The sequence below is a fragment of the Lepus europaeus genome, chromosome 14 (genome assembly GCF_033115175.1).
Source record: "Lepus europaeus isolate LE1 chromosome 14, mLepTim1.pri, whole genome shotgun sequence".
Taxonomy (NCBI): Eukaryota; Metazoa; Chordata; class Mammalia; order Lagomorpha; family Leporidae; genus Lepus; species Lepus europaeus.
Genome location: NC_084840.1, coordinates 17,217,243 through 17,243,306, shown reverse-complemented (window position 1 = coordinate 17,243,306; position 26,064 = coordinate 17,217,243). Strand labels below are relative to the sequence as shown.

General features: G+C 60.2%; 1 protein-coding gene across 1 annotated transcript; it reads left to right on the top strand.

The window, feature by feature from the left end:
• Positions 1-5,979: 5,979 nt before the first annotated feature.
• On the top strand, positions 5,980-24,770 carry CSRP1 (cysteine and glycine rich protein 1). Its single transcript, XM_062211579.1, has 6 exons — positions 5,980-6,040; positions 13,848-13,960; positions 18,929-19,097; positions 19,971-20,100; positions 23,210-23,303; positions 23,618-24,770. The coding sequence occupies exons 2-6, from the start codon at positions 13,849-13,851 to the stop codon at positions 23,692-23,694; spliced, it is 582 nt and encodes a 193-aa protein (XP_062067563.1). The 5' UTR covers positions 5,980-6,040; position 13,848; the 3' UTR covers positions 23,695-24,770.
• Positions 24,771-26,064: the final 1,294 nt, after the last annotated feature.

Sequence of the window (26,064 nt, the reverse complement as noted above, 5' to 3'; positions counted from 1 at the left end):
TGCTTTTCTTGGGGGTCCATTTTGGTGACAAAATGGCTTTGAATAGCTCCTGGGAACTCCTGCTGAGAAACCTTCCAGTCTGTGTGGCAAGGCCTTTACCCCCTGAGCCTTACTATTTCCCAAGTGCATTTCTTTCCTTTTTTTTTTTTTTTTTAAAAAGATTTGTTTTATTTATTTGAAAGGCAGAGTTACAGAGAGGCAGAGACAGAGAGAGGTCTTCTACTTGCTGGTTCACTCCCCAAATGGCCACAACAGCTGGAGCTGGGCTGATCCGAAGCCAGGAGCTGCTTCTGGGTCTCCCACGTCCATGCAGGGCCCCAAGGACTTGGGTCATCTTCCACTGCTTTCCCAGGTGCATTATAGCAGAGAGCTGCATCGGAAGTGGAGCAGCCGGGACTCGAGCCAATGGCGTTATAGGATGCTGGTACAGTAGGCGGCGGCTTTACCCACTATGCCACAGTGCCACCCCCAGGTTCATTCCTTACCCACTTCTGAATCCTCAACCCCTCCTGGATGAACTTGAAGAGGACAAGCCACACATTCTGAGGGTGCGTGGAGGGCATCCCCAATGGTTCAGCACAGGAGGGATGGTGCTGCTCTAGCCGGGGTGCCAGGTGCCTTCAGCTACCTGTCTGTTTGCTCACCCAAGCACCTCCACACTTCCCAGGTCCCCCCCAACGCTGCAAGACTGGGGCTCCACCTATGACGTCACAGCTCCCTCCATGCCCTGATGCTCTTCCCGCGGCCCTCATCGCTCCTTCTCAGTCTTCTTTGCCACCTCTCAGCCACTCTCCAGTACTGGTGTCCTTTGGGGGCTCTGAGCCTGCTCCCCTGCTCCAGCTTTCCCTAGACTGGAAACCCCAAGTCTCTATTTGCAACCCTGGTCCTGCTTTTGCTCCCTGGGTCTAACTGCCTGACGGACAGTTCCACTCGGACATTCTGCGGGTGTCTCCAATCCAACAAAACTGAATTATCACCCCTCCTGACCCGCGACCTGCAGCTGGTCCTGTGCAGACAGATGCCCCTCCAGAACCCAGGGGCCACCCCTGCTCCTCTCTCGCTTCATGCCGTGCTCTGCACCTGGCCCCAGAAGCCAGCTGGTCATCCAGGCTGGCAGGTTGTACCCCTTCAGTAACCATGCAAACCATCACCTCCTTTCCACTCCCAGGGCTCTCCTGCCAGCCCCTATCTCGTTCTGGACTGTTTAAACAATCTCCCAGTGGGGCCCCCAGACCCAACTCACCTCCTTCCCTTCTCACCTCATACTCGATTTCCTAAAATGCTTCTGAAACTGGCCACGCCATTTCTCCAGGACCCATCGGCACGTCTCCTTGCCTCCAGTATGGTCCACCCCTTCCATAGGCTTTGCTGCGCTTCCAGGTCTCTCTGTCCCTGCCTGTGTGCCAGCCCCACTTCCCGCACAACTTTATCTTTCATCCTGCGTGTCGGCTCTGCTGCTGAACCTGTGGTTCCCTGGCTGAACGATGCTCTCCCAAGGTCGTGCCCCTTCTTCTGCCTCCTGGCCAGCTCTGGATCATCTCTCCTGACACTGCCTTCCCTCAGGAAACAGAATTAAGCATTTACCCTTTGTCTACTCACAGTCATCCCCACCTCTTCCCTCAGGTCCCTGGAAGGCCCTGGGGCCCTGATATTGGTCCACCAATTAGGTTGTAAACTTCTTGAGGTCAGGATCCAACTCATCTCCAGAACCTTTCATATATGACGAGATCAGGATAGATCCCCAGTAAAGGTTACTGGATGGATGGATGGATGGGCAGATAAATAGATGGATAAACCGATGGGTGGATGGATGGATAGATGAATAAATGGATAGATGGGTGGATGGATGGATGGAGAGATAGACAGGTGGGTGTGTGGATGGATGGATGGATGAGGGGGTGGGTGGGTGGGTGGGTGGATGGATGGACGGATAGGTGAACAAGGGAGAAACCTCTGGCCCAGCCTGAGTCTCTAACCTCTCTGGGATAATGGCCAGGGTTTAGGCAGCACATTCTCTCCCTTCTCTCATCCTCACATTCAGGTTCCCCTCACCTAGGATCTATTGGCAAGTGGAGGCCTTTGCAACAGTTAGGGAGAGAGATGTGACATCGAGATGCTGATGAGGGAGGAAAGAGAGGAGAGGATGCATAGAAAGTAGCAGAAGAGCCGGCGCCGTGGCTCAACAGGCTAATCCTCCGCCTTGCGGCGCCGGCACACCGGGTTCTAGTCCCGGTCGGGGCACCGATCCTGTCCCGGTTGCCCCTCTTCCAGGCCAGCTCTCTGCTGTGGCCAGGGACTGCAGTGGAGGATGGCCCAAGTATTTGGGCTCTGCACCCCATGGGAGACCAGGAGAAGCACCTGGCTCCTGCCATCGGAACAGTGCGGTGCACCGGCCGCAGCGCGCTACCGCGGCGGCCATTGGAGGGTGAACCAACGGCAAAAGGAAGACCTTTCTCTCTGTCTCTCTCTCACTGTCCACTCTGCCTGTCAAAAATAAAAAAAAAAAAAAAAAAAAGAAAGTAGCAGAAGAATTCAGAGACTGGAAGGCAGGGCCCTGCTGCCTGCCTGTAACACCCCCTCCTCCATCCCAGGAGCCACTAAGTACCAACCCAGAGGCCCAGGAGGACAGCAGCACAGAGGTGACTCGAGGGACCGACAGGTTTAGCTGTTCTTGAGAGACCCAAGGAGCAGCCAAGGCCCTGTGTGTTCCAGGCCTCTTTCTACAGCGCCAGCGAAGAGCCCTGCGATGAGCTCTGACCACATCACCTCTGCCGATGCGGGCGCTGCTGGCGGGGCAGGGCCAGACTGGGCCCAGGGGGGGACTGAGGGTTATCTGCCCTGAGGACATTTAGGCATGTGTGATGTCCTAGTATTGGCGATGTTCACTGGCCTGTCTGTGATCTCGACACCAGGCGCTCGCCTGTTTGCATGGTGGCTAACCCAAGTATCACTCTGGACCCAACTGCAGAGTCCTTCCTCCCCTGAGTCTTCATCTCAAATGTCCCACCTAAGAGCAAGCCCAGAGGGTTGGCGGCATGGGAGAAGCGCAGTAGAACCAAAGGGTGTGAGGTTTGACGGGGCAGGGCCTGCTGGGCTTCCTGTATCTCCAGCTGTGCCTGGTCAGCTCTGAAGACACGCGAACCAGCAGTCTCTGGGTGGAAAAGCAGGGTGGCCCTGCGCCCTGGATTGTGTGGGACAGAGGTCCTGCCTCGGTATAGTTCTGAATGCTGCCCCTGTGTGACTCACTGTTCAAAGCATTCCATCGGGGATGATACATCGCACAACCAGTCTATTTACAAGGTGACTTAAGATCCTCTGGGAGAAGTCCAAGTGTGACCGCACTTCTTTCTCCTTTCTCCTGTACCTTCCCTAAGGACATTTCGCAGAACAGGTTGGCTCAGCAGTCCCACGGCTCCAGAGAGGACCGATCCAGACCAAAGAAGGAAACACAGGCATGTGTGCTTCTGCGAAATCTTGGGTAGAGCTCCACGGCTGCTATCTATCTCCAGGATACTCAGAGCTGCAGGGAAAAGGGCGAAACCCCTGGGACCACCGTCTCTGGGCAGGAAGCTCAAGGTCTCCGACACTGATTGTAACTCTACAGTTTAGTGTGACTGTTTATCTATTATTTTCCCAGTGTAGGAATGGCCAGGAATTCTTCTGGCTTATCCTCCCGCATCTTGCTTGGGTCAGCTGAGGATGGCCCGATCTGAAAGAAATGCTGGCGGGGTGCTTATGGACATTCCAGTGTTGGAAGGCTTTGTTTGTGTAATGGGCTTGGCAGAAGGAAAGGTGTTTCTTATGGTAGAAAGCCAGGAAAACCCAGATAAATATTTCATTTTCTGGATCATGAGATGCATAGCTTTATTCCTGGAAGAGAATTAATTCAGCAACCTGGGTCTTTAAACGAAGCCCTGGGGAACCCTTGACAGCAGCCCAGGGTGGAAGATGTGGCAGCCATCTATGGGCAACCTGGGTGGGGGCAACCAGCTGCTGAGCAGACCCTCCAGGGCCTGCCATGCATGCTGGGAATGCCATGGGCAGATGGGGTCTGCAGTACTTCCTTCTGAGAATGCTTTGGGTGAAGAGAAAGCTACACACACACACACACACACAGACAATACATACCATCCCACTGAAGTGTAGACGCAAGATCCGATACACACACACACACACAGAGAGACAACACACACCATCCCACTGCAGTGCAGACGCAAGATCTGAGTGCACTGTACTTCCTCCACTCTTGGTAACACTAATGGAATTCAGCGCTGGAGAACTAGATGTAACTCCAGCACAGTGAGCAAGTTACAAAGGCTTGAAGACTGGAGCCGGCGCTGTGGCACAGCAGGTTAAAGCCCCAGCCTGCAACGCCAGCATCCCATATGGATGCCAGTTGGAGTCCCAGCTGCTCCTCTTCTGATCCAGCTCTCTGCTATGGCCTGGGAAAGCAGTAGAAGATGGTCCATTCCTTGGGCCCCTGCAGCTGCGTGGGAGACCCTGAAGAAGCTCCTGGCTCCTGGTTTCAGATCAGCTCAGCTCGGGCTGTTTCGGTCATTCAGGGAGTGAACCAGCTGATAGAAGGCCTCTCTCTCTGGTTCTGTCTTTCAAATAAATAAAACAAAGCTTAAAAAAAAAAAAAAGCTGGAAGACAAAGCCTGTGGCCCACGGGCTCTCACCCTCCCTTGGTCCTCCTACTCCTGGGCACAGCAGTCAGCCTCACCATCTTCATGTCCCTGCAGATCCAAACCCACAAGCCCCAAATGCGGGGAGCAGGGCAGGATTAGGGGCCAGGCGGGGCTGCCTTCCTCTAAAGCTGAACTCGCTTGTCCAGCCAGAGGCCCCTGGGGAGCCTTTCCCTGCTTAGAGAATGGCGTTGGGGAGCTATTTCTCATCCGGGAAAGGGGTGGGTGCTCCACTCTGGGCCTAGCAGCAGTTCTGCACGGTGTGAGCGTCTCTGCGCCCTGAAACGCCTGCAGCCTGTAGGAGGGGCTGGGACATGGGCTGGGAGCTGGGCGAGGGGCTGCGGGTGCCCTACCCACTGTTAACTGCCCCCTGGCCAACTTGGAGTGCGCTGAGCTGAGACTCCGTCCCTCCCGCTGACCGCTGGGGGTCCGGGGCAAAGCCTCCATCCAGGTCCAGGCAGATGCTTTTGGGACCAGGCTGCCTTCAGGGTGGGCGTGGCCTTCTCCTTCGGGTAGCTGGGAAGAGTGGAGAGAGCCATGGGCTCCGTGCGGTTGAGGAGGGAGTTAATCGTTAGAGCGCCTGTCCCGCGCTGGCGCTGCTGAACTCGCTCAGTCCCTGGACCACTTCGGGCCATACCCCTTTCCCAGAGGGGCCGAGGGTCTGGGCCAAGGCTCAGCTAGGGGTGGAAGGGGCAGGGGCAGAGCGGCCCCCGGAAGCTTGGTTCTCTTGCACCTGCCGCTGGCCAGGTGGGTCTCTTAGGAGCGCCTGGGATCAATGGCCTCCTGCCCACGAGACCCTGGGAAGCAGCGGTGACGCCTCAGGGAACTGGGTCCTGGCTCTTGGCTTCGACCCCACCCGGCCCCTCTGCCGGCTTTGGGGGCCGGGATTTGAGGGGGTGAACCATCCGACGGGAGCGCCATCCCTCAGAAATAAGTTAAACCGGCTGTGACGCTCAGCTCCCGGCCAGGAGGTCGGGGTTCGTCCAGCCCCAAGCTATCCTACTCCCCAAACTCCTCCATAAAGGGTTTTTAACTTCTCGAAATTTTTAAAAAGCGCGCACAAACTTGAGACACCCTCCTTTCCTAGGAACACGGTGTTCTCCCTGCTCCCAGCTCCCAGGCTAACGGGAAAGCGGCGGCGCGGGGGCACCCGCCCGGGGGAGCCCCGGGTCCCCGCAGGCTCGGCCGGGCCGCACGCGGTGACGTCAGGGGCGCGGGGCAGTGTGCAGAGCCCACTGGTTGGCGCGACGCGGGCCACGCCCTCCCTGGAGCGGAACAAAACGGCGCGCGGCGCCCGCGCCCCAAGCCGCTGCTCCAGCCGTCCCCGCTGCCCGCCGCCCGCCGCCCGCCGCCAGGTGAGTGCGCGCAGCCCTCACCCTCCGTAGCCCGGGCCCTGCCAGGAAAGTTTGTCCAGGGGCCCGTGGCGGGCGAGGACCCGGGGGAAGTGGCCGCGCCCAGCCGGGCGGCGCTTCTCTGTCCACTTGGTCCAGTGGCCCAGGGTCCCGCGCCACTCGGGGCTGCTTGGACACCCTGGGACTCCGCGCGTCCCTGACCCAGGGCGACCCGGGCAGAACAATCGGCGATTCTGCGAGCCACTGTCGCCCATTGTACGGCCAAGAGATGAGGGCATCCGTGCCACCCCCTCCTTCACCCTCCTGCTCCCCGAGAAAGGGCCCCGGGGGTGGGGTGGGGGACAGCTGGCTTCATGGCCCGGCCTCCGGCATCTGTGAGCACAGGAGTGTGTTTTCCCGCTTCTGAAAGAACCAGATGGCTGGCTCCTGCACCCCAGGTCTGGGTGCTGGGCGTGGTGATGACTGAAACCCTGAAAAGTGACTTCTGTGGCTTCAGCCCTTGACAGCTGGGGATCACGAAGAGGGTGGGTATCAGGTGCAGTTAAAGCAAGTTGCAACCCGTTACGCTGCCAGCCACCGTCCCCAACAGGTGTTGCACCTCCTGTCCCAGCCTGGAGTCTCCTGCAGGCTCCTGGCCCTTGCTACCCTTGTAGCCCAGTCAGAGGCGGGGTCGGCTCAGGTCCTGCGCACAGCTCTGGGCTCCAGCCCTCGCCAACCCCCTGCTCCTTTGGGGTGAATGAGTCCCCATGCCACGGTCACCCCGCCTTGGGCACTAGCACGGCAACACTGAGGACGGCTCTGGGAGAACGTGTGCTGTGGGCGGATGCCCTGGAATCTTGGTGAGACAGCGTTTGGAAGACAAGCTGGTGGCCTTGGGCAAGTGACACAACTTCTCTGTGCCTTGGCTTCTCCCAGGGCTGGTCCCTGGGGAGTGTGTGATACACAGCCTCCAGCCGTAGCTCAGTTGCTGCCTTCTTCCTCGTCCTTTCTCTCCTGGCTCCTCCCAGAAGTTAAGGAGGCTGGCAGTGCTGGCTGCCCTCTGTCATCTCAGTGCAGGCCGGGGATGTCCCCAGGGGAGCATTTGGGGACGGGGACTCCGAGCTTCTCCCTGCTCTCTTTGGAGAGAGGCTGCCCTCTGCCCTCGGACTGTGTACGCTGCAGCTCCTGTCCCGTCTTGGCTGAATCCCGCCTGGTGCTGTTTGGGTGCCAGGGAGCGAGCCTTTGCCTCGGAAAGGAAATCCGGGGCAGGGCAGGCCTACAGGGAAGGAAGTTTATTCCACAGAGGGCGTGGTGTGGGCCAGATGGGGGCAGGCGGAGCTGAATGGCACAGGTTGGGGGGGAGGGGGCTGGGAAGGGGCAGGAGAGAAGCTGGAGAGTAGGCCTGCCAGCTCTGCAAGTGGCCTGCTGAGAAAACGGGACAAGTGGGGGGTGCTGTGAACCCCCTGCCTTTGGTCTGCCCTCGCGCCGCCTTCCTGGACCAGGTGTTTGCTTTTGTCATTGCACACGGCTGGCCCTGCCGCTGGTCAGTAAACACGTGGTCAATGAATGGCGCAGGAATGAGCTTTCGGCAGAGTTGCCCAACTGGGTGCTCACCGATGGTTACCAGGCGGTTTCCCCTGGGGGTGATGTTAGTGAGCAGGTGGCAGAAAGGGAGTCAGTTTCCCTCCTTGTGCAAGTTTGGGGAGTGGGGTGGGTAGCGGGCAGCTTGTTTCCTGGAAGGCTGAGTTTGGAGTGTTTCTGCAAACCTGGCTTGGCATGAAGAGCTCCTTCGTTACAGAACTGTGGGGAGGTGCACGTGGAACATTTTGCAATGCCAGGAGGTGCACGTGAGAGTGAAGTGACTGTCCCCCCGCGTGGCATCCCTCAGATGTGTTGGCAAGTGTCTAAAGGCACGCACAACAGAGCTGCGACGTCAGAGCCGGCCTGCCCTTAGGCCACAGTAAGCAGATCTCTGCACTTGCTGCGTGCCGGGCTCGGGGCTGGCACCGCACGTGCACTGCCCCAGACAATGCGCTCCATTTCACAGATGAGGCAGCCAAGGCTAGGGGTGCTAAGCAGCTTGCTCGGGATTGCAGCTGGCTGGTTGTAGAGCTGCCATTCAAAGAGACCCGCGAAACCCCTATGCTGTCACTACCTCTGTATTTTTCTTTGCTCCTTTCCATTTCCTTTTTGCAAATCAACTCATTAAGGGAATGTTCACAAAGGTGAACCTCATTGGTTTTACAGCAGCTTGGAGACTGGGGGGTGGGGCGGGGTGGTTAGCAGTCACCACCTCCAGGTTTTCACTCTGCTGCCTGCTGGGGAGGAGGAGAGGGGGCCAGATCCAATGCCTGTGTGACTGTGGGGGCCAGGTTTGCAGGAAAGAAAAAGAATCCTGGAAAAGAGCTTGCTTGAGGGAAAAAGAAAATGAGACAGAGACAGTCGGGGGGGGGGGGTGGCGCGGCGGAGGGGGGGCCGGGGTGTCCTGAGGGCTGCCCAGCCGCAGCCGCCTGCTGTTTCCAGTTGTCAGGGATTTATATGGTAATGACGTGGCCGCTGTACGCAGTGCCCCAGGAATGTGTCTGCCGCCAGCGTGGAGTGATTCCCATGTATGGTAAAGTGTGTAAATACCGAGGCAGCTCTGTGTCCAGGTTCTGGCGGGTCCAGCGCCTCCCAGAGGCAGCATCTGCGTCCACAGCCCAGAGGGGAGAGGGCGGTGGAGGAAGATAGGGAAGGTTGGAGGCCGCGCAGCCCCGCCCCCACCCCGCCCCAGTCCTGGCGCCGCTTACAGCCGGGTGGCGTGGGACGGCGCTTCCTGCCTGTTTGTAAAGTCTCAGTGCTCATTTGTTTTACTCTTAGAATTTAATTTAAAAAGGTCGCCCAGACCTTCTTGTTCAGTGGGGGAGGACTGTTCCCATGCCAAGCTGACATCATTCTGAAGCCAAGTGACTGGACCTGAGCACCTGTGAGAACTGGTGGCTCTAGGATTTCCTGTGATGGTTTTGAAACACTTAGGCCAAGTCATGGAGCCCGCTTCTACCTTCAGAAGATCTTGAGATTCTGACCTCCACAGGGGACAGCATTCGGGGACAGGTGGGGACGAGGACGGGCATAGCTTTTGTCAGCTCACACTGCCACATAGGCTGTGGGGCTGGGCTTGGAAAGAGAATAGCCCTAGCATGGAGAAGGGGAGGGTGCTAGGCTGGGTGACAGGCAGGGTCTGGGGTGCTGCTTAGCTGCTCGGGGTACCCCATGACTGCATGGGATGTCCCCAGCCTGCTCCTTCTCCATGCCAGCCATTCTTCCCTGACCAAGGGCCATTACCTTCAGGGGAGGTCTCTTTTCCTGGGCTCCCAGGTGTCACCTCCCAAGCGGGGGGGGGGGGGGGGGGGGGCTCTGAACGTGCCAGGAGCCAGAGGCTGAGCTGCAGGCCCCCTGCAGGCCTCGCAGGTGCCCAGCAGCCAGGGTAAACAGTGGACAGGTCTCTACTCCACCCAGAGGGAGGGGATCCTGCCCTGGGCCTGCCCTCACTCACACACCCCAGGGAGCCAGTGAGCTTGTGATAGGAGGCATGGGATTTTCCACTGCAGAAATAAAGCCAAGGGGTGCCTTGCCGAGGGCTTGGGGAGAGGGGGATGTCCTTGAGCTGACCTCTCTGAGATGTTCCTTAGACGTGACCATGACCACTCAGACCCCACATCTCTCCTGATTCTGTGAGATTGGGGTGGGGGTGGGGTCTGCGCCCGGCTGTAGAGCCACCTCTGGGACCTCCTCCCCAACACTGGGGATCTGGGTGCAGGCCTTAACTGGACAGCCAGCCTGGAACAAGTTGGGGGGAGCCCCACCCTCAAGCTCCCTGCCTCTAGCCTCCAGCCTGCCCTGGGGGTCCTGGCATTTCAGGTAAACCAGTCGGGGGATTGGGATCATGGAGTCTGGGATCAGCATGGTGTAGCAGGACAAAGGGAGCCCAGAGGGCAATGCCCAGCGGGCCTGGAGCTGTCCCAGGCGCCCTCGGTAACCCAGAAGGGGGTGACTCTTGAGTGTCCAGAGAGCTTGATGCAGAGACCCAGGCCCTGCTGTGGTCTCGGTGGCCATGGGGAACAGAACTCCCCAGGAGGACAAGAGGCTTGTCCCAGGCCGCTTGGCTGGGCTGGTGGAGAAGTCCGGCGAGTTCCTGGCCCCTGTTTGCCGCGCTGTTCCTCTAGCTGTGTGTTTTCTGGAGGCGGGGTTGCAGGTAAGCGGGGTTCCCTCTGGCCCCGCATCTGGCCGGGGAGGGGGAGGGGGTGCAGTACAAGCTCAGCTGGGCTGGCTCTCATGGTGCTAGTCAGAGGGGGGAGGGCATGCTGTATGCTGGGCACCGTGCCATCACTTCCATATGGTCTCATGTCACTCTCATAGACCCAGAGGGTCATGGCCCCATTTCAGAGATGAACAAACCAAGCTCATGGAGGAAGGCGTGGCGGCAGCTCCGACCGCTGGAACTCTGACCTAAGGGACTTCTCCTGCCGGCCTCTGACCCCCAGGACAGGCAGCTGAGAGGGAGCCCGGTGGCCCACAGGTTTCCTTTAAAGGCAATCCAGCCTTCCTCCAGCTGGGCTGGCCAGAGAGGAGGGGCTGAGTAAGGACGGGCCGCCTCTGCAGGGTGGAGGTGGCCAGGGCTCCAGCTGCGGCTCTCCCACAGGCAGGGACCCTCATGTGGGCACCTGGGAACAGAGGGCACAGCCACTTTGTCCATCTCACGGCACCAGAACCCTGTCCTGTCACCGGGCTCCTGTGGGGAGACCCCCAAGCACGTGGCCAGGTTCAGCCGGGAGGCCTCCTAGGCAGATGTCCCTCCCTGGCAGGCCCCTGGGCTTCACCCACTTCCCCGCCTGTGTTCCTGATCCCCTGGGCCCTGCTGGCTGTGGGCCCCTGACTGGGGCCAGGGAGAACAAGAGGAGGCCTGTGTGGAGCTATGGGTTTCCCCTGAGGGAGAAGGGCTTTTGTGTCCAGGAACAAAACACTGCTTGGGACAGGGGCTCCCAGAGGCTCCCAGCCGCTGGTTAGGGGAGCTTTCCTCCCTCAGGGGTGTTCCTGGGGCCCTGGAGGGAGGCAAGGCCAGGGAAGAGGGCCAGGTGCTGCCCGTGTGCCCACCGTGCACACACAGGAACCCAGGGACCCGCTTTAGAATCCTGGTCCTGCCTCCAGCTGTGTGGCCACAGGCAAGCTGCCTCACCTCTCTGAGCCTTGTTTACCTTGTCTGCAAGTGGGCATGTTCGCTCCCTCTCCAGGTGACCAGCACAGACTGGAGGGAGGCCGCTAGCTGCGTGGCAGGCGTCTGCTCTGTGGCAGCAGGGGTCCAGGCTGTGGAGCGAGTCACCTCATCAGAGAGAGAGCCCGTGTGTCTTCACAGCGCTGGCCCACATCCCCACGCAGTGCTCCCCTCCCATCTCGCTGGCAGGGGAGTGGAGTGACCGCAGTTGGCTTAGGTGACTTCGGCCTGGTCCCTAGATCCGAGGTGGTGGAGTGGAATCTGCCTGGATAGAATCCGGGTCCTGGGGCGAGGAAGCAGGCCGAAATGGCTGCTGGTGAGTGGACAGTGGTGTGCGTTCTTGTCCCATCGTCCTCCATGGTGTCCGGTTTCGCAGCCCTGGGTCCTTGCTCCGCTTCTGGAGCCTGCGGAACAGAAGGGGGTTGACCGAGCAGTGCGACATCAGAGACCGGGCAGGGATTGTTACTGGGAGGAGGCCCAGGGGGGTCAGGTGCAGGTAGAGAAAGCCTGCCTCCAGCTGTGTTAGTGATGTGCGGGATTCCAGGAGCTGCTCTGGGAAAACTCAGGTTTATGCAGCAGGTGATGGTCCCCGAGGACCCCCCGCGAGAGGACGCTGGTTCCTGGCTTCTGCCCTGCATTCCAGCTTGACCTCCCCAGCTCCATATACAGGCAGGCCCGGGGGCTTCCTATGTGCCAGGCTCTGCTCGGGGCACTTGGCACTGACACAGCGCTTGGATCACAGGCCCCGGTGACGTGGGAGGTGGAGCTGGGAAGCAGGTGGAGACTGCCGTGCAGGCTCTGGTGCTGGGGGAGCCGCTGCTGGCATTTGCGCAGGTGCACTGGGAAGGAGACTCCAGCAGCAGCCGCGCTGTTGGGCCGTCTCCAAACGCATCCTCGCAGGTGTGAGGGAACTGACCTAAGTAGAGAAGGGGTTTGCGGGCTTGGGGAATAGCAGGGTTCAGAGCCAGGCCAGACTTCAGGCTTAACTTTCTTTTGTCTCCCGAACAGGCTGTCAGCTGCCCACTGCCCCCTAGCACTGCCTGTCCCTCCCAGTGACCACAGCCCCAGGCCTCTTGCTCCCCTCTGTTTGCTCATGGGGGAGGAGCTTGCCCCAGGAGCTGTCTGGTGATCAGGATCTTTCTCCTCCAAGGCCCTCAGAAATCCCTTCTGCTATCTTGCTGGCCTGAACTGTGTCCATTGCACATGGCTGAGCCCACAGCCTTGGAGAATTAGGGCTGAACATTGGGCCGTGAGTAAGATGAAAAGCCCAGTGCAGCAGGTGCCTCTCCAAGGGGGGTTTGTGACTGTCGGGGTGAAGCTGAGAGGCTCGCGGTGGGAAGGAAGGGCTCTGAAGGGCTGTTAGCACCCCCAGGGCTCGGCACACAGTTTGGGGTAGGTGGGGGCGGTCCGTGTTGCGGGTTTGAGATGAGAGTCCTTGGTGGTGGAGAGACTGCTTGTGGTGCTGCTGCCAGATTGCAGAAGCTGGGACAAAGGGCAAGCCTGGGGCCAAGGTTAGGCTCTCTGATTGCTCAGGGGGTAAGGAGGCGCCTGCGTGTCCTCCAGGTGCAGGTGCTCCGCGGGATTGGTGTGTGAGCCTGGCACAGAGGGGAGTCGGGGCCAGAGATGTGCGGGGGTCCTCAGCATGGAGGGGACGGAGGTAGGGTAGGGATGCAGGAGGTTGGGAACAGTGTGGGACCAGCAGGAGCCCCAGCTTTTAGGATATAGGGGGTGAAAGTGTGTCTCCTCCCTCCGTCTCTGTCAAAACTGTGCGGAAGATTCCTGTCAGCTCAGTGAGGTTCTAGCGCCTGTACCGGGGTGAGCCGGCGCCACCAGCCCCGCTCCCCACCTGAAGCCCTGCACGCATTTCCTGGGCGCCTCACCCGCGTCCCTGGTGTGCAGAGCTCACTCCTGCAGAGCACGTGACCCCAGCGTGGCTTTAGTATCAGGCATCCTTCATCCCTCAGCAATCCTCTGGACATCCCCGTGTGAGCGCCTCTGTGCCAGGTGCCGTGCAGGGCAGAGGCTCGGGGCTGAGCTCGGGGCTGGGCTCCACCTGGGCCCTGGTCCTGAGCAGAGGCTGCCTCGGCATCAGATGGGACGCTCCAGTGACAGAGGACCTCCCTCTGTCCTTGGCACCGCGTCACCAGCTGCCGCACAAGCCCTATTGGCCACAGAGTGGCCCTGGGCGCCCCAGGCCTGTCCCCAGCATTTCAGCCCTTCGGCTCTGCAGGCAACAACCCTTTCTGGCCCCCGCCCTGCCCTTCCCTAGCACCCTGCACTCGCCACGTCCTGGGCCCTTCAGTCTTGTCCCCACCTGTGCCTTGTGTGGCAAGAGAGGTGGCCTTGCCCCTGTGGTCAGCTTCCGGAAGGAGACAGTTCTCTAGTCTGGAGCACTTTCTGTCTGTCTGACCTTTGGTGAATCAGGGTAGACCCGAGGCATCCCCTGTGTGTTGCCCTGGACTCCTGCATCAGTGACCGGTGTTGAGCGCTTACTACCTGCGAGGCACCGGTCGGGGCCTTTGCCATGTCACTGCCCTCCATCTCCCTGGACCCTGAATTCCTGTTTCTGTCCCTTTCCAGAATGCCGAACTGGGGAGGAGGCAAGAAGTGTGGGGTGTGCCAGAAGACGGTTTACTTCGCCGAGGAGGTGCAGTGTGAAGGCCACAGCTTCCACAAATCCTGCTTCCTGTGCAGTGAGTACAGCCCAGGCCCTGCTGCTGCTGTGCTGGGGACGGGGGCCCCAGGCCTGCCCCGCAGGCTCGGGCTGTCAGTGTCCCAGGGAGCTGGGCCCATGGGACGTAAACAGCTTGACATTTGGCTGTGGTGCAGCTGGGGAGGGAAGCACTTAAGGCCTCTTTGTTCCTTTCAGAAGCTGTTTTCTAAGGGGGTGAACTGCCCAGAACAGCACAGGGGGGGCCTTGAGGGCTGTGGGCCAAGCTGCAAAGACTGGGTTAGGAAAACTTTCCACTCGGCCCTCTCCCTCCCCCGCTCCACGGTCCGGGTCTGGTCAGCTCAGAGGAAGACACTTGTAGCTGGGAGCTAGACTACCCTGGTTGTCCCTTGTGATCACCTGATAGAGAGGTGAGCTAGAGGAAGGAAGGACTGGGCTCACCCTGGGCAGCCCCCGCCTCGCATTCCTACCTGGACGGCCTGGGAGAAGGAGCCCTGAGGGCCGAGCCGTCCACTCCTAACCAGCCTGAGCAAGGTTTGCTCCAGGGCGGGCTGGGATGAGCAGGAGAGCAGGCAAGGGGAGAAGCCAAAGCCTCCAGGGCTGCTGCCAGCAGGACGAGATCACAGCAGAAGGTCGGGGTCAGGAGCAGAGGCGGCTTCCGCAGGGCGTGCTGTCCTCCAGGGCCGGTGGGCAGCCGCCGCCCACTCCCCGCCAGCACGCAGTTCAGGGCCTGTCCCATCCGGGCTTGCACCTGAATTTGGTCATGATGGACAGTGACAGCGTCTCTGTCTGGTTCTGTTTTCCCATGAGTACAGTGGAGGCCAGCAGACCTCGCGGCGTTGTGAGAACTGAAATGAAAGGAGCTTATAAAGCAAAGGAAGCTCTTAATGCAATTGTGAGCGTAGGAACTGATAACACGCCCCCGAAGCCCCCCGCCCACGCACATGCTGAGGGTCCCTGCAAGACAGGGTGATGTGAGCAGACTTCACCGCCCACCTGGAGATGCAAGGGGGCGGGGAGCGTCTCTCTCCTGCATCAAGGAAGCAAGTCTGGGGTGTGCAGTTCCTTTGTCCCTGGGCGATTGTGTTCCCCATAGGATCCCACTGGGCCAAGGGCCAATCTGTCCACCGCTGCTCCCTGCCTGCTGCTGGCCAGACGAGCCTGCAGCCACCCATCGCGGGCAGCCTGGGCCTGGCACCCTGCCCAGCGGGGCCTGGAGTGACAGCCCAGGGCCGCTGTGATGGATGGGGAGTGAAGGAGCCCTTGGAGGAGCTCTGTCTGCTTGCAAGCAGCAGCGTCTTGTTGTCAGCAGCTCATGATCTTTGGAATGTGCAAGCCATTTGTTTTCCCTTGGCGCTGCTGGGAAGAGGGTCCTGTTGCCGGTCCTAAGGGCTGCTGTCTTTGCCCTGGGACGAGGGGCCGTGTGGCCCAGAGCGCCCTGCCTGCTGTCCTGCCTGTGGAGGAGTGGCCGCTGGCCTGGCGTTGAGGGAAGTCAGGAATGTGGGGGGTGGCAGAGGAAGGGAGGAGCAGGCTTGGGGCAGCACGGGAGGGGTGTGGAGGATCGGAAGCAGTTGCCCATAGTCAGGCTGGCTGGCAGGGCCAGGGGTGGTCAGGGGAAGGGGGCCGGCAGGCAGCCAACAGTGCCAGGGCACCACCTGCGTCTCCCTGGGGTCTCAGGCCAGTGCGTTTCCTGGCATCGCAGCCTTGGGTGGACCCCTCAGCACCGCACGGAGCCCAGTGGCATCCGGAGTCTCCACCCAGGCTTATTCCTGGCACCTAGAACACAGCCTAACACTTGTTTCTCAACGGCAGGGGCACTGTTTCTCCTTTGAGATCAAGTGTGTGTTCCGTGGCCGGCTTGAATTCGGGGTAAACTGCAGAATCCAAGGACTTGCCCTCCTAATCCAGGCTGTGGACCTGCTGGCCATCAGGGCCGCCCCCTCGTTGGCCAGGCCCGAATGGGTGCCCCCAAACTTCTCTGAGCACCCAGGCCCTTGGCCCTGGATTCTGTGAGCTTTGCTGCTGGCCTGGGTGGGCAGGAGGGAGATGGGTGAAGTCCAGGGGACCACCTGTGTCCTGGGCGGGCCTTTGACCTGGAAACAGGAACAGAGGGGACTGCGGTTCACCCTGTGGGAGCAGGCTCAGCTCGGTGGCAGGGAGCTTGCCCTGGGGCTGTGTGCCTGGCTCCCCTGGGCGGCTGGGAAAGAACTGGTCTGTCCTAGCCTGGTGGCGGTGGCTGAGGGAACCGAATCCTGCAGCTTGGCCCTGGGCATCTCCCCAGAATCCAAGAGCACAGGGAAGCTGGGGCCCTGGCTGCACTCTGGCTTCAGATCGCACCTCCCCCACCTCCACACTTGGCTTCTGGAGAAGGCAGAAAGCAACCAGGCCTGCAGTCGAGGGCTGGGTTCTCGCCTGGCCCTGCTTCCGGCCAGTCATGGGAGCTGGAACTTCCCTTGTGTGGGCCTTGGTTCCCCTCGCAGAGAGACTCACTCTCCATATTAGGGGGCGAGGGGCTCTGACCTCTCCCCGGCCCCGCCGAGTCAGGTGGCAGGAAGCGCACTAACCTGCCCTGCCGTGTTCCAGCATATTTCGTAGAAATATGTTCAGGTCCTCTCTCCCGATTCCCTCTATTGGGTCTGTGGACCTTCCGGCCGACCTGAGTCCCCGAGCATGGCGCTTGGTGGAGGGCAGAGGCGGGGGGAGTGTTGGACGAGGGCCAGGGCGGGCAGGACTGGCCTCCTGGAGACCCGGGCAGAGTGGACAGTGGTGATCTTGGTCGGCCCAGCAGGGGAACCATTTGCAGGCCTGAGGTCTCCTGGGCTTCTGGCTGGAGAGGTGAGTCAGAGCCACCTGCACGCCCCTCTCCACTCTTATCTCCACTCTGCCTCCACCCTGGTCTTGGAATGCCGGGCTTCCCTTTGGGTCTTACGGGAACCCATTCCAGGCCAGGGCTGACTTCCCGCCCTAGATGGGAATGCCGGAGTCTTGGCCTCTTGTTCCCTCCTTTCCCAGAGCCAAGCCCCGAGGGAGGTCGGGGGAGGGTCCATATTTGGGCGGCCCAGAGTGCTGGAATGAGGTGGAGATCAACAGGGCAGCACTGGAGGGGCCTTATTTAGTCTGAAATCTCCAACCTGTGGCTCAGGGGGAGAGAGGAGCTGGGGAGGCCCGGACCCTTTAAAGGAAGGGATGGCGAGGGGGGAGATGCTGAGCCGAGAACCTTCTTGGAGGGAGCCAGGGCGTGGCTTCAGCGCCTCCCTGGGTTTCTGCCTTTAGAAGGATGCGTTTGGGAATGCAGACCCGGGGGCACACTGAGCTGCGGGGGTTTAAGGAACGTTCTGGAGCCCAGTTAGGATTATAGGATGAGACCTAAAGAAATTCAGGAAGCAGATCTCTCTCTTTTTTTTTTTTTTTTTTTTTGACAGGCAGAGTGGACAGTGAGAGAGAGACAGAGAGAAAGGTCTTCCTTTACTGTTGGTTCACCCCCTAATGGCTGCTGCAGCCAGCATACCGTGCTGATCCGAAGCCAGGAGCCAGGTGCTTCTCCTGGTCTCCCATGTGGGTGCAGGGCCCAAGGATTTGGGCCATCCTCCACTGCCCTCCTGGGCCATAGCAGAGAGCTGGTCTGGAAGAGGGGCAACCGGGACAGAATCCGGTGCCCTGGCCGGAAGTAGAACCCGGTGTGCCGGTGCCGCAGGCGGAGGATTAGCCTAGTGAGCCGCAGCGCTGGCCAAGGAAGCAGATCTCTTGAGAGAGGTGGTTGGAAGTCAGAAGCCACGTTGGGCCGGTGTGATGGTGCAGCAGGTTAAGCCACTGCCTGCAACACCAGCCTCCCACATGAATGCTGGTTTGAGTCCCAGCTGCTCCACTTCCTATCTAGTGCCCCGCTAATGTGCCTGGGGAAGCAACAGAAGATGTAGTTCCAGGCTCCTGCCTTTTGGCCCGGCCCAGCCCCAGCTGTTGTGGCCATTTAGGGAATGAACCAGCGAATGAAAGATCTCTTCCTCTATGCGTGTGTGTGTCTCTCTCTGTAACTGCCTTTCAAATAAATAAATTTAAAAAATAAAATCTTCACAAGAAAAAGGAAAAAAAGAAGCAGCTACAATCCTATGAGACCTAGGCCACCCTTTCTCATGGAACTGGTACGAGTAGCCTACACTTATTATGCACCTGTTGTGTGCAGGGTACTGTGCTGAGCCCCTGACGTGTAAGGTCTCGTTGGATCCTCACGGCCACCTTTTATCGTCTCATTTACAAATCAGAACACCGAGGCTGGACAGGGAGAGCAGGGTTGGATCCTGGGCAGCCTGACGGTCCTGGCCCTGGGCCCGGGACTGCTCTACCCGGCTGGTCAGGGCTCCCCAAGCCCAGCAGGCAGACACCGAGGCCCATGAGCTTTCGGGCTCGGCGCATTCCCATCTCGCTGACCCACGGAGCCGGGAGAGTTTCCACACCTGGGGCAAGGTGATTTCTGAGATTAGGAGATGGTTGTGGTTACCGAGACCCCCAGCTCATTTCACAGCCCACCTTGCTGACGAGAAACCTTCCATCTGGCTGGGTCACTGCACTGCAGCCCCGCGCCTGCCCCCAGCCTGCTCAGATGCACCCTTGGGCACTCCCTGCCCTCTTCCCTCCTCTCTGTTTTCTCCTCTCCTATTGGGACACTCGGCCTCTCGGTCGAGGCCAGGGTGGAGAACCGCAGCTGGCCTCCTGTGGCTAGAGGGGAACCCAGGCCACTGCCTCTGAAACTTGGGGTGCACTGCAACCTGGGGAGATGTGAGGGGGACCCCACGGATTCCTGGAGGAGGGGGCTTGGCCAGCACCCAGGGTGTGCACGTGCCTCCCCTGAACTCCAGCCCCTCGGCCATCGGCCCAGCCTCCGCTTCTAGACTGCTCCTGAGAGTTCAGGCCGCTCCGTGTCCAGCGTGCCTGGGAGCCTCAGCTGCAGGGGGCTCGCCCCAGTGCCAGCTCACTGTGCCACTTCCCCCCACAGTGGTCTGTAAGAAGAACCTGGACAGCACCACCGTGGCCGTGCACGGCGAGGAGATCTACTGCAAGTCCTGCTACGGCAAGAAGTATGGGCCCAAAGGCTACGGCTACGGGCAGGGCGCAGGCACCCTGAGCACCGACAAGGGGGAGTCGCTGGGCATCAAGCACGAGGAGTGAGTACCCCCCCATCCAGGCCTCGTCCCCCACTGCCTGCCCCCTGGTGCGCAAGTCTGTGACGTGTCTGGCTAGGCCACAGAGGGCCCCGGAAGCCGATTCTTTCAAAGGGAGCCCTGGGGCACCTGCTGTGGGTGCTTCCGTTGGCCAGCCTCCTCCCCGCATGGAGAGCGCGCCCTGTATTGTCACAAGGACCGGAGCTGGGAGGGGCCCACGAGTTTCGTAGTCCAGTTTCCTCTTTTTATAGAAGAGGAGATCCAGCTGAGGCTCAGTAACTCACTGGGGGTCCCACGGCCAGGCCTGGGCTCCACGCCCCACCCCCACCCCCCCAGTCTCACTCCTGGCCCTGCTGTGGGGAAGGCATTTCCTGTCCTTGGAAGTGCCTCAGAGTGTCCCCGGGTCCCCTCGCTTCCAGCACCCCGGCCTCTGACCTCCTGGTAGGCAGCGGCCGTCGGCAGTCAGCCTGGCCAGCTTCTCGGCGCTGGGGGCATGGACAGAGGTGCTGGCGAGTTACAAGTCTCTGCCAAGGTCATTGCCCCCGTGGGAGTGACGCATCAGCAGACTTCTGGGAGCTGCAGGAATGAGGGGCAGAGGAGGGCGGTTCTTAGCCGATGACGTGTTGAGTGACCCTGGGTTGTAACTGGGTGACGGAGGGGAGGAAGTGTGATATATCAGTGAGGATGACATTACGCCAAACCTTAGTTTGTCCATCTGTAAAGTGGGTGGTGGCCCTGGAGGCCCTGGTGGTCCTAGTCTTTGTCACCACGGCTGGGAGGCTGCCCCTGCCCCAGGCAACAGGTGAGGTTGCAGTGCTGGTCCGAGCCATCTTTCTCCGTGCGCGTGTCTCACTGCACACATGCCCATCCCCGCAGGGCCCCCGGCCACAGGCCCACCACCAACCCCAACGCATCCAAGTTTGCCCAGAAGGTCGGCGGCTCCGAGCGCTGCCCCCGCTGCAGCCAGGCTGTCTATGCCGCGGAGAAGGTGATCGGCGCCGGGAAGGTAAGGCCACTGTGGGCGTGTGGGGATGGGACGGGGCGTCTGCCTGCACTGTGCCTTCCAGACCCTCGCAGGGGGTGAGCTCGCCCTGCTGGGGCGGCCTGAGCACTGGGCGTTTACCCCTTCCCTTTGTCCCTGGGCCGCCAGTCTCCAAGGAGCTCCTGTCACCAAGAGCAGTGACATCCCCAGTGCCAGTGGATTGCAAAGCCCATTCTGTGTCTCCGGTGTCGGGGGCCACAGAGGCTAAGGGGGCGTGGATGGTTTCAGGGAGCCCACAGCCCCCCTAAGATGATATGCAGAGTTCTGTGGGAACACGCCTCTTTCTGGGAAGATCTAGCACTTCCATCAGATTTCCAGAAGGATTCATGATCCCCAGAACAGAGAGAACCGCCCAGAAATGCACATTTTGTTTCTTGGGCTGTGGCCTCCCGGAAACCCATCCAAGGATCAGCATCTATCAGAACCCCCTAGGAACCTGTTTCAAATGGTTTCTCATTGCTACACCTTCCCTCACTATGGTTTTTTTTTTTTTTTTTAATTTATTTATTTGAAAGTCAAGAGTTACAGAGAGGCAGAGAAAAAAGAACTCCCATCCACTGCTTCACTCCCCCGGTCTGAGCCAGGCTGAAGCCAGGGATGAAGCCAGGAGCTTCATCTGGGTCTCCTGTATGGGTAGCGAGGGCTCAGGCACTTGGGCCATCCTCCTCTGCTTTTCCCAGGCCATTAGCAAGAAGCTGGGTGGGAAATGCAGCAGCCAGGACACGAACTGGTGCCCGTATGGGACACCAGTGTTTCAGGTGGCTGCTTTGCCCACCACACCACAATGCCAGCTCCTCCTTGTGACATTCTGATGGTAGCCCCCAGTCAGCAGAGCGAGCCAGAGGCTCCAGACCGAGTACTCGGCCCCAGACAGGCTGCCAGGAGCCGGGCAGCAGAACTCTGGCCCTAGCAAATTGTGATCTCAGAAGATTTTTCTTCAAGCTCCCTGGCCAGAGAGGACTTCTGGGTCATCACAGAGGCCCAGGTGACCTGGCCGAGATCACACAACAGACTTAGGGGACAGCTGGGCCCAGAGCCCATCTCCAGCTCTTCTGGATTCCGGTGTTGGCTTTTAAGGCTTTTTGACCTTGAGGAAGGGAGTCGAGGGGTGGAACAGGATGGGGAACTAGCTCGTAGGCTGAGTGTAGCCCACAGCAGGCTGTCAGTCCCTAGTCGTGATTGGAAACGGGTATTATCCCATTTTACAGATGAGGAAACAGAGGCTGAGTAATCTGCCCAGATCCCCTAGCAGGGAAGCAGCTAAGCCGGGGTCCAGCCGGGTTTGTCTGACTCTGAGGCTCCTGCTCTTACTCCTGTGGACTCTGCTTGGGCCATTTAACCCCTCCAGCTGCAAAGCAGGAAGGCATTGCTATCTCAGGCAGCCCGGATCTGAGCCGAGCCCAGCATTGTTGTAGCAGGCAAAACTGCTGCCTGCGAGCCGGCATCCCATATAGGTCCCCGCTTGATTCTTGGCTGCTCCTCTTCCAATCCAGCTCTCTGCTATGGCGTGGGAAAGCAGTAGAAGATGGCCCAAGTCCTTGGGCCCCTGCAGCCATGTGGGAGACCCAGGAGAAGCTTCTGGCTGCTGGCTTCAGATAAGCCCAGCTCTGGCTGTTGTGGCCATGTGGGGAGTGAACCAGCAGATGGAAGACCTCTCTCTCTCTCTCTCTCTCTCTCTCTCTCTGCCTCTGCCTCTCTGTAACTGTGCCTTTCAAATAAATAAATAAGTAAATAGATAGACAAATAGAGATATTTAAAACAAAAGCAAAAGCTGCTGCCTGCAAGCCGGCATTCCATATAGGTGCCTATTCGTGTCCCGGTTGTTCCACTTCCAATCCAGCTCCCTGCTAATGGCCTGAGAAGAACAGTGGGAGATGGTTCAAGTGTTTGGGCCCCTGCCACCCACGTGGGAGACCCAGATGAAGCTCCTGGCTTTGGCCTGGCCCAGCACTAGCTGTTGGAGCTATCAGGGGAGTGAACAAGCAGATGGAATGTCTCCCTCTGTCTGTTTATCTGACTTTCAAAATAAATTAAGTCTAAAAAAAAAAAAAAAAAAACAGAGCAGCTGAGACTCAACCCAGTGCTGCTGTGCGGGACGCCAGCGGCTCGGCGGCTGAACCCACTGCGCGGCGGTGCGGTCCCTTGGCCGGCGTTTTGTCCTGTTTGCTGCCGCTGCCTCTTCTGGGCTCAGCGCCGCCGCCTCCGCACCCACTGCCCAGGCTGCTCAGCTGCCGCTGACGGCGCTGGCTGCCAGGTGTCATCTGTGCGGGCTCCTGGCACAGCAGGCAGCCCGACCTGCCGCTTCCCTGGGACGCGGCCTGCCCTACGCCGCCCCAGGCACCTCCTAGAACCTTCCAGGCCCTCTGTGGCCCCGGGAGAAGCCACATTCCTGGGGCTGTTTCCTGCTGCACCCAAGGCCTGGGATGACGTGGCCCCCTTCCCAGGTAACTCCAGGCGGCCTCTGCTGTCCAGCCTGTGCCGGGCACGGGACGCTGGGAAGCTGCTGAGTGCTCACAGCTCCCCTGAGAGGGAGAAAGCGCACCCGGCTGTGTGAGGCGTGGCCTCCGGGCAGACATGACGTCCACTGCTCTAATGTCAGAGGCCACCCTGACCCAGGGCAACCCGACAGCAGCCCAGGGCTGCTCTGTGGCCGGGCATCCTGCGTCCACATAGCTGGTCCCCAGCCCATCCTGCAGGGAGACAGGAGCAGAGTGCTCCTGGGTGTGGACCTCGGGGAGGTCGTGCAGCCAGCGGGAGGCAGTCCCAGGAGGAGCGCCGAGCCCTCGCTCACACCGCTCATCCACAGGCAGGGCGGGTCTGCAGCAGGCTTGGCTGGCCCTGCCCGCGGCGGGCCTGAGGCCGTGGTGGTCATTCCACCCCTCGCCTGCCTTTTGTGGTGCGTTAACCACGGAGCCACTGCCACACTGCACCGAAGACGGTGCCAGGTGGGCTGTGGTCCCTGGCCTGCTCCTCCACGGCCCAGCAGCCCCGGCCAAGCAGACCTCAGAACTCACACGAGGGTGGGGCCCCCTAGTCTCTGGTGGCAACATTAACCCTCTCCTTCCCCACCTAGTCCTGGCATAAGTCCTGCTTCCGCTGTGCCAAGTGTGGCAAAGGCCTTGAGTCCACCACCCTGGCAGACAAGGACGGCGAGATTTACTGCAAAGGTGGGTGGCGTCACGTCTCCTCGAGGATCGGGAGGCCCAGGGGCCGGGGAGCTCAGTGGTTAGAGCTTTGCTGAATGTAAACCAGTTCCTCACCAGTCTGGGCAGGGTAGGGCCAGCACTTGCGATCCGGACCCCCGGGGCGGTGCTGTCATCTCAGTGGTGGGGGAGAGATGGGTACAGGGCGGAGCCTGGAAGCTCCTCTCTCCAGAGGGCTGGCCAGGCCCCAGGGCGGTGGTGTCTTCAGCGGGCAGCCTGGGCAGCAGGCAGCGGGGAGGAGTCAACCTTGCGCCTCTTCTCTGTCTCTCTCTCTGCAGGATGCTACGCCAAAAACTTTGGGCCCAAGGGCTTTGGCTTTGGACAGGGAGCTGGGGCCTTGGTCCACTCGGAGTGAGGCTGCCGCTGCCTGCTGCACCCTGCTCAATGCTGTGCTTGACGTCACGGTCCCCTCCCCAGCAGCCTCGCCGACCTCCAGGATTCCCTCTCTCTCTCTCTCTCTCTCTCTGCCCTGCCACCCATCACTAATGACGTGAACCTGGGCTTGTTTGGAAACCTACCCCACTCAGGGGCTCCCCTGCCTGGCATCCGCCACCGTCCCCAGCAGGAGACCTCGGCGTTTCTAGTCAGTGGGACCAAGCCCTCACCGCCCCCCTTCCCCGGCCCTCTGGTCCCTGGCCCTTGGGCAGAGTGTCCAGCCTCACCTGGCCAGGGCCCCTGAGGCCACACCCTGGCACCCAGAGGCCCAGAGTGAGAAGGAAGCAGGACCCAGGTGGGGTGAGGAGGCTTCTGGTCACTGTGTCCCAGAGGCCGTCCTCTGTGGAAGAGGCTGGGAACAAGCCCGAGGAGTCAGCATGCACGCAGCCAGGTCTGGGGGCATCGATAGGTGCCCCTGCTTCTCGAGGCCTGGGCTCTGAGTGTCTGCGGAACTGGTGTCCTGTTTGGGGCTGGAGAGCGACCCAGGTGTGAGGACCCCTGAGCGAGGCGGCTACTGCCCTCCCAAGGCCTCCAGTCCCCTGCTCGGTAGGATCCCGATGGAACACGTCCACCACACATTCCCGTCACGCGAGGCCAGATCTGAGCGGGGTTAGCTTGGGCCAGGCTCTGGGTCCTGAGGCTGCTGTCGGCAGCTCCCCCAGCCTCGCGCCGCTCTGGCCAGGGCTGTGTTCTTAATACCTGCTCGATGCTAAGATGTGGAGGAGGCAGACACAGCCTCGGTCTCCATCCAGGCACTCTTCCCTCACCCGGAGACCCTGCCCTTTGGCCACACCCTCTCCTCCAGGGACCCTTCTCTGGCCACATCACCCCGTCCCTTCCAAGCCCCCAGGCCAGGAGCAGCAGGAAAGGAAAAGGGGGAGGGGTGAGGGCACGCTGCTCCCAGCGACTGAAAGGACCACTCTGCTGAGCGAGGGCTGCAGGTGGGGGCTGACGCAAGCTGATTTTCCATCTGATCAATAAAGCTGTTAGAACAGAGCTCTGGGTTCCGGTCCCTCTGTTGACGTCGCCAGCCCCTGGAACAATCCATTTAGGAGGAGGCCTGGCGGAATGAATCATCTGGGTTTGTTCTGCTTTTTTCTAAGGGCCGCTTGCTTCTTAGTGTCCATCCCAGCAGAGCCACACTGCCTGGTGTGATGGGAGCAGCCAGGTACCACATCTGGTCCCGCCTGGCCTCTGCCCCACATGTGTACGTGGGAGCCACATGGACTTTGGAACCTGAGGGGCTCAGGGCCCCCAACCGTGCTGGGAACTTCTCCCAGCTTGGAAAGCCCCAGCATGAGAGGGAAACTTGGCAGGAGGAACTTGCGTGTCAGATCCAGAAAGCGCACTCGCGCTCAGTCTGGGCCAGGGGTTGGAGGGCCCCAAGCTCCACCTGCTGCACCCTGAAGCCCCTGCCCCCAGCCAAGTCGGTGGAGGTGCAGGCATGGCTCAGGGCTGCCATGTCTGTCCCCCTGTCCAGTGTCTGGGCTTCTCTTGAACTTGTGCTCAGACTGGGTTTCAGAAAGACTCTAAGCAGATGCTCTTGTCGCCAGAGATCGCTGCTTGGAGGCGCCTGTCTTTGCGCCAGAAAGACATGAGCATCGTAACCACGCCAGCCAAGTTCACTGAGGAGGAGAAATAACAGAAGTACAATTGCTGGGCCAGGCGTGCAGCAGGGGCAAGAACTGGGCGCCCAGCCTACTCACCCTGGAGTTCATGGGCAGGAGCATGGGCCCCCTGGTCCTTCTCCCTCCTCCCTCCACTGGGCTGTTGTGGGTGGGAGATTTCTGAAAGTCCCCACAGGACCTCATCAGCAGGGGGCCGTGGAACCTAATGGCCCCCTTGGTGCAGGGCTGGGGGAGTCCCAGCGCAGCGGCCCGTGGCGGGGGGTGGGGGTGGGAGGTGGGGTGGGGTGGGGTGGGGTGGGGGCTGGAGGCCACCTCCCAGGGTGAGAGTGCAGCAGCAGGGACCTCGGGTGGAGCGGCCGCTCTGCGCTCAGGGCTTACTTCCTCTTGGCATTGCACAAACTTTCTCTTCCCATTTTCTCCGCCCCCTCTGACACACACAGCTGCGTTAACACGGTCAGCCAGGCGTGTGCGTGTATGTCATCCAGATGCCCAGGTCCAACCCTGCTTTCTAAGGACCTGGCTCCGGGAGGCTGGAAATAGGAGCTCTGAGGGGGCTCTTCAGAAAGTTCGTGGAAAATGCATGAAGAAGCTACGCATGGATTTCAAAGTTCAACGCACCAGGAGGCGCTAACCTTATAATTGCATTTCCCACAGACTTTCTG

What these genes read in the sequence shown, in the direction of transcription:
- CSRP1 (XM_062211579.1), top strand. Translation starts at nt 13,849, where the DNA reads ATGCCGAACTGGGGAGGAGGCAAGAAGTGTGGGGTGTGCCAGAAGACG. An exon ending in CTGGGCATCAAGCACGAGGA is followed by an intron (nt 19,098 to 19,970) that starts GTGAGTACCCCC and finishes CCATCCCCGCAG; the next exon opens with GGCCCCCGGCCACAGGCCCA. An exon ending in AGGTGATCGGCGCCGGGAAG is followed by an intron (nt 20,101 to 23,209) that starts GTAAGGCCACTG and finishes TTCCCCACCTAG; the next exon opens with TCCTGGCATAAGTCCTGCTT.